The 12066-nt window shown below is 38.1% G+C and overlaps 1 protein-coding gene across 2 annotated transcripts in view; it reads right to left on the bottom strand.

The window, feature by feature from the left end:
* Positions 1-12066, bottom strand: part of samd12 (sterile alpha motif domain containing 12) — a 118263-nt gene that overhangs the window by 84043 nt on the left and 22154 nt on the right. For both annotated transcript variants that reach the window (XM_058618946.1, XM_058618945.1), the window contains one exon: positions 6300-6508. In XM_058618946.1, coding sequence (XP_058474929.1) covers positions 6300-6508 — 209 coding nt within the window. The remainder of the gene's footprint in view (positions 1-6299; positions 6509-12066) is intronic.

The raw sequence follows: 12066 nt of genomic DNA, 5'->3' as shown, positions 1-12066 counted from the left end.
AGTGTGACAGGACACAGAGCTGCAGAGGAGAAAAACCATGAGCCAGATTCTGGCACTGAGGTTTTGTACAAAAGTCCAAATAGTTTCTGCAGATAACTACGCCCCCCCCCCCGGGTTGTGGTTTTTGTTATATGTTTGAAGATGGTTTGTCAGATTGTGGGAACCAATGGTTTTACACTATTAAAATGTTAACTGCAGCAGCAATTAACAACAATAATGACAATAATAATAATAACTTTGGTTTATAAAGCACCTTTCATGAAACCCAAGGTTGCTGAATTAGCAAACAATAATGATGTCAATAATTCACTGGATTTAGAATTCAACAGGCCACAAATGCCTCATAATGTCATATAGATTGTATTTATATAGATATTTATCTCTGTCTCTGTCTTTCATTGTTTCAAATGTGATGTTTTTATTTTACCTGAACTGCTTTTATTCCTATGTGCTTGTTTTGCCGTAGACTCCAGGGGAGACTGGCCAAAAATAATGAAGAATAAAGAATATATATTGTCTTTAACCAAAAACTGAATCGTAAACTCGAATGTGTCCCGAGACAAAAGACTTATTTACTGTGTAAATGTGTACAAGAGCAAAACAAAAATTCAATATCTCCTTTTGATTAGAGCTGTAGCTTTGGTGCAGATTGAACTATAAGAGCTAATACTGTTTGTTTGTTTTGTTCAATAAAAATTCCTTTTCATGAGCTTAAGGAAAAACTAGAGGTTGATGATTCACAGAAGTGGATAAAAAATAGGAGGCACAAGTTTAAAGGTCACACTGTTGACTCAATTCTTCTCTTATAAGACGAGACAATGAAGTCGAAACTGTGATCATGACACACTTTGGAAATTATGTTGATGAGGAAATTAGAGTAAAACGATTAATTCACCCACTTTAACATGTTGGTCATTTCCTAAATTCAGCCATAAATAAATACATTATTATATTATTATTATATTCTTCAGGAAAGTAATCTTAAAAACAAGATGACAAATAAGCAAAACAGTAAAGACTCTGGGTTTACATCTCAGGACACGGAACCTTTTCAGACAGACTCATTTTTATACATGGAGGGCAGCCTATGGCCAAGAAAAAGGCCATTGGGCTTGTAATCAGGGGGGTTGCCAATTCAAATCCCTGCCAGGCTCAGTAAAGGTAACCATTTCCACTCCCAAACCCAGATAAATGGTTAAAATGGATAAAATGTCTTTCTCCTTCATTTAGGTAAATGTTCACACAACATTTCTCTCCAGCCTTAGATTCTCAATTCTAATACTGTAACTGGTTTGCAACCACTCTGTAGTCAGGGGGAAGTTCTAATTTTCTTCCTGTCTCCCTGTTTCCTTCAAAATAAAGTTGTGTCTTGGGTTATTCTCTTGCTCCATGATCCAATTTTTGTGGACTTGTGTTATCATTCTAGAGTAACATCCCTCTAGATTTAGTGAGTCTGTTCTAAAAGACGTTGTATCACCGTCACTGTAATTTACATTTTAAGATCTTCACCAGATCATTCCTTTCCCCACACTTTGGTCTTGGATCTTCTGGTTTTGGATCTCCTGGTTTTGGATCTCCTGGTTTTGGATCTCCTGGTTTTGGATCTCCTGGTCTTGGATCTTCTGATCTTGGATCTTCTGGTCTTGGATCTTCTGATCTAGGATCTTCTGGTCTTGGATCATCTGGTCTTGGATCTTCTGGTCTTAGATCTTCTGGTTTTGGATCTTCTGGTCTTGGATCTTCTGGTTTTGGATCTTTTGGTCTTGGATCTTCTGGTCGTGATTCCACTACTATCACTGCTGATCCTATAGATATCGCGGGACTATAATCGACTTCAGGAAAACTGTGCAGCTGTGTGCAGGAAGAGAAGCAGCGTCTGTTCTGTCAGTGAACGTTGTCGTGTTTAAGTGTTTTAAGTCTCAAGGTCTGCAATTGCTCTTTTGAAAAAGTCTTAGTCATTTATTTTGTACTTTCTTTTATACCTTACTTATTCATCTCGTCTTATTTATTAAATATCGGACACCTGTTGGTGGTAATGTCTGTGATTGCTGTTTGGGGTTTTTCATTATATATCTGTTGTTAAAGTTCAGTCCGATCAGTTTGACGCATGTTTTGTTGCTCCGTTCTTTTTCGGGATATTTCAGTCAGTCGTATTGGTTGTGCTCGTGTTGTGTTTGTTTGCGAAGGCTCCCATCGATTTTCCCTCTTTCTATCTGCTTCAAAACAGCTCTGCATTTCTCCCACTGATATCCCGCGTCGGTTCATCCTTTAGAACAACAAACGCAGACTTCACAGGTGAACCCCAAGGCTAAAGCCAAGACTGCAGATTCTTAATGTTTCAGGCTAAAAGGAAACATGAGGCCAACAACAACCACCTGTCAGTCAGTTGTTATATTGTGCTTGTTTGAAAAATGGTCGGGTTCAAATGATCAATAAGTCCAATTTAAAAAAAAACAAAAAAACAAACAACAAACAACAAGATAAAAAAAAAATACCAGAAAAAACTAAAGGTGAAAATCTGTGTTTGTCGTTGCAGTCGATTTTCAGGAGGTCGTGGCTGCTTGTCTTCACTAACATATTGTTGTCATGGTTATGATATTAACTCTATTTCCAATACATTTGTGTATGTAATTGTTAATATATGTCCAATATTTTGCACATTTCAACTCAAAGGTTGGGAAAATTTAGCAAATTTGTTCTGAGACCCATCTGGGTTATTATTATTTTTTAATATATATTCTTTTATGAATTTCAGACTGGTTGCACATATACAATATAATAAACATGGACATTGCTCATGTACTGTTATTTTGCTAGATATGTATGAACCTACTCATCCATCCCTTACACCCATACATTTGCTTAGAGAGAGAAAGACATATAGATTCTAGGCAACAACAAGAGCAAGAAAGAAGCTATTTAACGAGGTTACATTTAACTCTCACAAACAGATATGTGTGAAAGTCGTTGCTATGCTGCATATGGGCACATAATTACACATGTAAAGCTGGTGTCTGCTTTATTCGATCAATTAAAAGCACCAGAGATATTGAGAGGATCGATAGAATTTGGTGATTTCTACATTTTGTTTATGACGTCATGCAAAAGCCTGAGGCCACAATGACATTTGTTGTTTTTACGTCTTAACCTCTTCATCAAGAGCCAGAAAAAGCAGGAAATATGTATTATGTATTTAGTGTTAGGTAAGAATGTCAAGTATTCAGAGTGATCTCACTTTGACTCCATCAGGACCCTGTTTAGGAGTTTAGTTTGTATTATTTATAATATATATATATATATATGTATATATATATATATATATATATATATATATATATTATATACATACATAGGTTGTTTTCCATGTCATGTCCTTTATGTGGAACTAATGTAAATAATGTAATAGCTGTATTTGTTCATGTGAAATAGCTGCTGTAATAAAGCCAGGTTGATATAAATGCACATCCACGTGTTGTTTAAGTAACTGTAATATTTTGCTAACATATACAAGACATACAAAATGCCAAAGATTACAGAATTTGACAGATATAAATCTGAATTTATTTTTTGCACAGTACTGTTATATTCGCCTACATTGCACCAATGTAACATTTCCTGTTATACACCGCCCTCTAGTGTCACAACTTATCACTGCATCCACTTCAGTGACTGTGACTGGGCAGAAAAGCGTCCCCTGACATTCGTGTCATATATGGAGTGAGTGAATGGCTGTTTGAGACCAGTGTGCAGCTAATTAACAGCTCTGCAGTGTCCTCTCACTCTGTTACATACAGGAAAGAGAGAAGTCCAGAGAGCTGTGGACGGCAGGCGATGCTGCTTATATTAATAAGCCTTCATGTAGAGCCTCCGTTTCAAATTGGATCTACAGCCACGGCCAATTTTAGCCAGGCACCAAATCAAAGAACGAACACAAGACCTCAACCTTGGCATTCGACAGGGTCTATAAAGCATCGCAGGGTGTTAACACCAAACAAAGTATATTCACCTCGGACTTCATATTGATTATGACTGAGATTAGCTGATTTGCTGCGGTGGTGAGAGGCATCCACTAGAAGTCTAAAGGGCTGTTTTATGCCCCATGTTTTAATCTATGGCTAAACCCTGGTTTGATTACAAATCCAGGCACAGGAGTCAGCTTTAATCCCATATTATACAAAAACAAAACAAACAACTAACTGCTGATGTAATGAACTGAAACTGCCTGCAGTTACTTCCCACAGGGTGGCGCTGAGGCTTGAACTTATTATAGTTTATTATTAGGAGCTAATTAAGACATCATGGCGATGCGTATTCCGTGAAAACTAAATCTTGTTAACAGAGATGTCATCAATCCTTAGAAACACACGTCAAACTCGGCTCGTGGTACAATTTTCTTCAGCCTGGAAGATAATATGTTATGTTATTCCTTCCTGCTCCTCCACTGACACACTTAATGTTACCGCCCAATTTACATTGCTGTAAAAAAATTAAATACACACATGAAATGTTTGTATTTATTAGGCCTGTATGTGCTGTTCTCCTGAAATACAGCAGAGGCAATCTTTGCATTACTATACTGCTGATTTCAGTGGAAAACCATCCATAAATATTTTCCTCCTCTAAATTGTGTGACTACTCTGAATATAACTGAAAATCCTCCTTCTCTTCACATATAAAGCACCATCATATCTCAAAGACGTGATTCCCAGGGTCTCTCTAAGAGTAGAATGGGAGGCATACTTTGGGTCCAGGAGGCAGACACTCTCTCCCTACATTTAAACTTAAACTTAAAACTTTCCTCTCTAATAAAGCTTACAGTTAGGTTTGGTTGATTTCACTGAAGTGTGAAAGTAAACTCAGACCGGCCCAATTGAACCGAGTCCCCAGTTGAGTCTAGCGGACTATTAGACGTGAAACTGATCTAACTGTATGTTGAACCATCAACTTGCTTTTTCCCTTTCAGCTTCTCCCTCTCGAGGCTTCACCACAGCACCTGCTCAGTGATCCAGCCTTAGGACCAGCACTAGGAGTGACACTGAATGTGGGATAATTGAGAGTGTCCAATAAACACAATCAATGGGGGGTAATGGGGATTTGAACTGACAAGCCCCCCACCCACCCCTATTATAGGCAAAGTTCCCTGTGCACTGGGCCATGTGAAACACTATGAATACATGTTTTCATGTTTTTTCGCTCTCCTTGGTCCTGAAATTCCATTAATTCTGAGCACTTTATTTTACTTTCTTGCACCTTTCTTCTCTCTCAGACATAATGTCACCTTAACTAAGCTTAAGACCTTTAAACGTTAATACTTCTTAAGCAGCAAACCTCTCATTCAGCACTTAATTAGGCTCAGATACTAATAGCATTATTAAATAAATGCTACCCGGCCCACAGATGGATTATATAATAGAGTAGATTACCACTTGATAGAATTACATAGTCGTCATACCCTTGATCTATTGAATTTCTCTCAAAGAGAAAAAAACTCTTAAGAGCAATGCAGACGCACAACACAGAGTCTGGCTCCAGCAGTTAAATGATTTCAGCTAATACACTGCTTCCTTCCAGGTCTCTAATGCAATTCAGACTGGACTTCTGCTTCCAGCTGAGTAAAGCTGAGATATGAAATTACACGATGATGCTTGTGTAAACCACACAGCACAGATCACATGTTACAGATACTCTTGTTTTCTTGTCGCGTCAGACATAGTATAACCAAATCCAGAAAGAAAAAGAGCATCTCCACTGTCTTTAAGTGCATGTGTGGATGTGCTTGTGCACTGATTTGAACTCGGGCCTGCCTGCTTGTCTGATACTTAAAAGCCTCAGGATCCAGGGTTTACACAGAGGACTGGGTCTGTTCTTTCACTTGCTTTGACTGACAGCTCATTTCCACAGATACTCAAAGACAAAAAATGATATTATGCATTCTCAATCCACTAGTATATATATATAAAAATATATATAAAAATATATATATATAAATATATATATATATATATATATATAAAAAAAAAATATATATATATATATATATGTATATACACACACATACATACATATATCTTGTTTATTTTGTTGAGTACAGAGCTCCGGATGCCATGGGACTCAGCCATGTTGGTGATTCAAAAACTTTAAATCGGTCTAAATGAACCGTGAGAGTGGGTGTATGTGTGTCTCTATGTGGCCCTGTGATGTCAGCTGGGATTGTTACCAGTGACCCCCGTGACCCTCACGTGGAGGATAAAGAAGTAGGCGATGGATGGGTGAACTTCACTTTCAATCTCGCCTCTTACCCGTGTCAGCTCAGACTCGGAGACCGAGCGCTGCGGCGGGGAGCGGCGCTGGTACATCGGAGGACTGATGTCCCGGTAGCTCGGGCTGTTGTCGTCCAACAGCACAGCCCCAGTGTCCACAGACTCCTCCTCTTCATCCAGCTGTGACGTCATGTTCTTTGGGCACATCTGGTGGTCGAGGCCATTCTGGCTTAGGTTGCAGTGAACAGCTGTGAAAAGGAAAGTCGGCAAACATAAATAACCTGAGAAAAGAACATGAAAAATATGACTAAATACATTGGTAATTAGTCAAATATTATTTTCAAACTAATTAGATTATGATTTCCTGTAAAAATGCATATCACTGTATGATATTGAGTAATGTTGTGTTAATTATAATATTTTCATCTTCTATTTTCCTGACATTGGGTGTTAAAGTAATTTTTCCATCATGTTCAGGCATCAAGTTCTTCACAATGTATGCTATACTAGTAAAAGACCACTAGATGGCAGCAAATAATGCTACATGAATGATATGTTGCTTTCATAGCTGTGCGGCTGTGTCGCTGTGAGACCAAACACCATAGAGTGTGTAATACAGAGAACAGTTTAATACTTAATTCCTTTTTCCAATTCTGCTAATTCCTTCAAATGTCACCAGCAACAAAAAAAACCAAAAACAAACCATAAGAACAACTCTTTACTTTGCTGCTTTCACTTTATCTTATGTAATTCGCTCTCTCCATCTGTGCCAATGTTCTGCTCTGCATTTAACTGGAACAATAGTGTCTCCTCCTAACGCTCAAACACAAACTGAAAGTGAAGCATTACATGCAATCATCTGAGTTGTTGTTTTGTTTTCTACACATAATTTAGTCCAAAATCTGATTTAATGTGCAGAATTGGGATAAAGTGTAGGCCTGTATCACATATATGACAGTATATCACATTAAATGCAGCATTTTGTGGGTTTGTTTGGAATCTTGGACAATTTCAGTTTCCCAGTGTCAATAGACTCAAAAAACGTCCTTTACAAACCCTGTAAAAACATAACCTGCTTGGTTTAAAAAATAAAAAAAACTCCAAATACGAAAACTCAAGCAACATTTTTACAAATGGAAAAGCACATAAAACACTGTTAAAGTTAAATTGGCAAATAATGGTGAAAGGTTTAAATGCACTTCATCCATTCATGCTGCACCTTATATTATGATAATGTATCTGTGATGATATTCCTGGTTTTAAAGTCTGTTACATTGATAATCATCATTTAGATCAACTATATAAACTGCAGAATTTAATTTCATTGTTTTCTAACACACGTAAATATCCTAAAGGCAGAAAAGAAATGCCAGGTATTATCTGAAATGAAAGGTAATTTTAAGCATTTAATACAGATCATAAACAGTAGATGTTTGATTATAGAGTGGATTTCATGAGTCCTGAGAAACAACCTGTCTGTATATCCACATATACTGTATCTTGTGTATCAGGATATAAGCAAAACATCCAGATATTATCCATAAGCCATTTTGCCCAGCCTTACAGAAATCTTGATTTGATTTATATTGTGAAACCAATATCGAATAATCTGAAAAAGTACATTAGAAGTAGTAGAAGTAGAAGTTAAGTCTCTATACTTCACCTACAGAAATCTGCAGAAAGCTTATACTTGTAGTTAGAAACTAATATAATACAGAGACGTTTCCTCCACTGAGGGATTATTTTTAGGCTTGTTTTTCACAGTGAGCTGTGAGTAGCGAGGTGTCACCGAAATAGGCCATTTGTCATTGTGCATCACGCAATCTGCTCACTTTTTTTAGAAAGAAAAGACAGTTGGCTAATTTGTGTGGAATGTTATCAGACCTGGGGGCTGTTTTGGTTTAAAATGTTTACATCTGAACCTGAATATGCAAAAGAGATAAAAACCAATGTGTAACGCTCTGTTTAACAAAACACTTGGATGATTTTTGTGGGCAGCAAATCCAAAAAAAATAAAAAATGTCCACAGTAAACACATATTTGAATGTCCCCTGTGGACAAATTGACGTTGGCAAGGCTTCTGAAAAAATAGCAGTCATAAATTTGGCCAAACAGCGAGCTCACCCAGGATAGCTGCCAATTACTGACAGATTTCAGGCCATACCATCACCAAGCAATTACAAGCACACTGACGCAGTTCACAGCAAAATGAGACAAGACAACAACAACAACAACAGGAGCAACATCTGTGCTGTCGGTCCATATCAGAGAATCCTGTCCTCTCTCTCTCTCTCTCACACACACACACACACACACACACACAGAAATGGGGGAAATCAGTTTGATTGTGTGAAGAAATGCATTTTTGTTAAAGAAAAAAATCCTCATCGGAAAATACATCTTCTTGTGCTGAAAATGTTTCAGGCTCCACTTTAAAGGCAGTTTAAAGCAAATGCAGAGATTCTTATCTTAAGTTGGAAAACAGTGGCTGAGAACATCCATCATAGAGTAAAGGTTTTATGGCAGCCGTTACCCAAACTTAAGAGTGCCCACTTTTAAATCTGAAAATCCTCTGAGGTCCAACCAAAGCTTAAATCATGACTGTGATCAACACACGTGACTAGGATCAATAATTGCCTTTATGTGAACGCGGAAATACAAAACTTCAGCACAGTACAGTCCACTTCACTTTATTCCTGAACTCTCACAGTGCGTAGTTATCCATCAACATAAATAACAATTTACAAATTAAAATTGCAAATATGTGCAAATACTGAAATGTTAGGCCTAAATACTCGCGGTTGATACTGGAATACTTACTACACTTACTACAGTGTCTATACTACATACTACATATACTATATAACATGCAACAATATCCTCAACATGAGGGTCGCCAGTCCATCACAGGGCCACAAACTCTTCAGTCACCCTTATAGAGTTTTCAATTAAACTTTGCATGTATTTGAACATGAAGTACCCGGAGAAAACCCATGCACCGGACCGGGACACAAACCAGCAACCTTCTTGGTGTGAGGCAACAGTGCTAGCCACATGTGTTTATACTAGGTCAGATCAAAGAAAGTTAAAACATAATGGTTTGGATTAATTCTTATTAGTATATCTTAAAATCCATCAAACATATTTCACAGCAATTTAAAACTTAATTACAAAACTGAGAATTAAATACATATTTATTAATATTGAATGACATTTCATGGCCCACCTGCAGTACTGTCATGGCCCACTAGGGGACACTTTGGGAATATGTGTACAATCGTCTGTTCATCCCAAATAGTTTTTTTGCAACAACAAACAGATTCAGATTGTTTTTTATTTTCTGTTCTTGAAGAGAGGGAAAGCTTGTGAATCAATGGAATCATCAAACCCTGAGAGACTCTGAACAGTGACTAACAAGGTTTAATTGTAGACTAATGACAGCCATGCTGCAGACCTATTGTCTTAATCCCCCCGATAAGAAACCAAGGTCCTGATAAGCCCCCGTTCAAACCCCAGACAGAACATACACGAGGGCTCCTTGTTTCAAACAAAGCCGACTTGAGATGCGTGGCACGAAGCATTGCTCCCTCCGACTGCCTCTTTATTCCCTCTCCCTTCTCCTCCCAGGTCACCCTCTCTCCTTCCCTCTCCTCCTCGCCATGACACTGTTCATTACTGATGCACAACACTTTCTGAGGAAGAAATGACATATTTATACATATTTTGCTAAGAGCAGAGAACAACAGCACAAGCAGATTAGAGGGATTGAGGGATATATGATGAGGGGCTTTAGAGTGAGCTGGGGTTGGGGGGAATATTTTTATTTTTTTTTTAAACAGCAACAGTTGCTATAAATAGCACCATTACATTTTTCCCTCTATCCTCGCCGACATTCGCCACACAAGCATGACGAGGGAAGAGGGAGGTTTTTTACCAATGAGAGACGGTTAAAATGGAGGGAGAACATGAATGGAGGGGGTAAAACAACTGTGCCATCCTTCCACAGATAGATGAGGACAAATAAATGAATATTACACAACATTATTCTACATGATTTTAAACATGAAACCATTACCAGCCAATCCAATATAAGAAAAATACAGCATGACAGGCACATTATGTACTGTATGTCTGCATTATAATTATTATAATTATTTGCACACATACCAAGGATCTCCGCATTTAACCTCTTATTACACACGAGCAGTGAACACATACGAAAGGTGGGTGCAGGAGCAGTGAGCAGCACTTATGTGCCTTGCTCAGGAGCACCCCAGCCTTTGACCCATACCAGTTACAAGCCCAATTCCTTTTCGCTTGGACAAAATCATTGACACAAGTGGGATTTGAACCCACACCTCCTCTCTGAGACCTGATGTCTCAGAATGGGGGTTATTAACTTGAGTCGCCTTAGACCACGTGGCCATCCTGACGACTGCTGTACCTTGAGCACTTCTTTATTCTCAAGGTTTCTTTAGGTATAGACTAGATCTTTATACAAAACGGCTCTTTGAAAGGTCAAGATCCGGCTCCCTTAAAGAGCCATAAATCCCATCTCTACTATTATGTTTATCTTATCCTCACAGTAGCCTCTGACCTTTTTTTAGACCTGATATTGTAAAACTGGTATTGAAAAAACGCATCATACAGGAACCGGTATCGAAGTGAAGACACCTGTATTAGTACAGGTATCGAAACATTTGTATTGATACCCAGCCCTAAGAGGATCTCCATTGAAATAAAAGCAAAATAGGAAAAAGCTTTTATTCGATATTAACTCCAGAGTCTGAGAACACAAAATGAAACCTTTAATTGGTCCATAATCAGAAGTGAAGTTTGCACTGTGTGTGCACGCAGGCTCAGCGTGATCTCCTTCTCTCAAAGTGGTATAGAGTGAATTGTTTGTGAGTACAATCGACTACATGACCCAGAAACAAAGCCTGTCGACACGGAGCAGGGTAAGTCAGGCATGATGACTGAGGAGCATATATACATAGAAATGTTGCACTACATCTGTGAGGCTGTTCGACATCTTCCACGACGTTTTAGCATCAGAGGCAGAGGTGAGTCACCATCTGTTAATAGTCACAAGCGCAGCGCAGCGAGCATGTGGATGTGATGTGGGTGCATTTATTCCTGAATCAAAGTAACTGTGCCAACAGACACTTTAGGGAATCTGAAGAGGAGTTCTGGCAGCATCTCAGCATAATGACATGTCAGGCCTGCAGCTGTTACTATGTTTCACATGTGATCAGTGAATCACGAACCAGTAAATGGTCTGTATTTATATAGGACTTTTCACTGTGTGTAAATGACAATGAGACGGGTGGTAGAGTGAGGAAGCACGGAGCAGAGGGAGCCAAACGGATACCTGGCGTCAACGAGAGTGTCAGGGCTGATGTGTGACAGAGGGAAAGCAGCAAAAGTGAAAGGGAAGGTCTGCTGGGATGTATGGCCAGGAGACAACAGAAGACGATTTATACAGAACCTGTCTACTCTTGATGTAGGACTGGACAATATATTGATATTATATCTAGATGGTGACATGATACATGACATAGTCTTAGATTTTGGATATCATCATATAGTGTTTTAAAGGATGTTGCATTAAAAATTATCATATTTTATATGTCACTAGACTAAATATTATAAATTCATAAATTGAATTAAAAAATGAAAGGAATCAATAACACGTAATTATTTGTGTTAAAGCATAATTTGACAATATTTATAGTCCACTTTATTGTTTCTAACACTTCACATCCTTCACTTAACATTAATTAAATAAGCCAGGTATTATCTGAAA

This window comes from Solea solea, chromosome 20 (genome assembly GCF_958295425.1).
Source record: "Solea solea chromosome 20, fSolSol10.1, whole genome shotgun sequence".
Classification (NCBI taxonomy): Eukaryota; Metazoa; Chordata; class Actinopteri; order Pleuronectiformes; family Soleidae; genus Solea; species Solea solea.
Note: the sequence above shows the minus strand (reverse complement) of the source record. Positions and strands in the feature narration are given on the sequence as shown.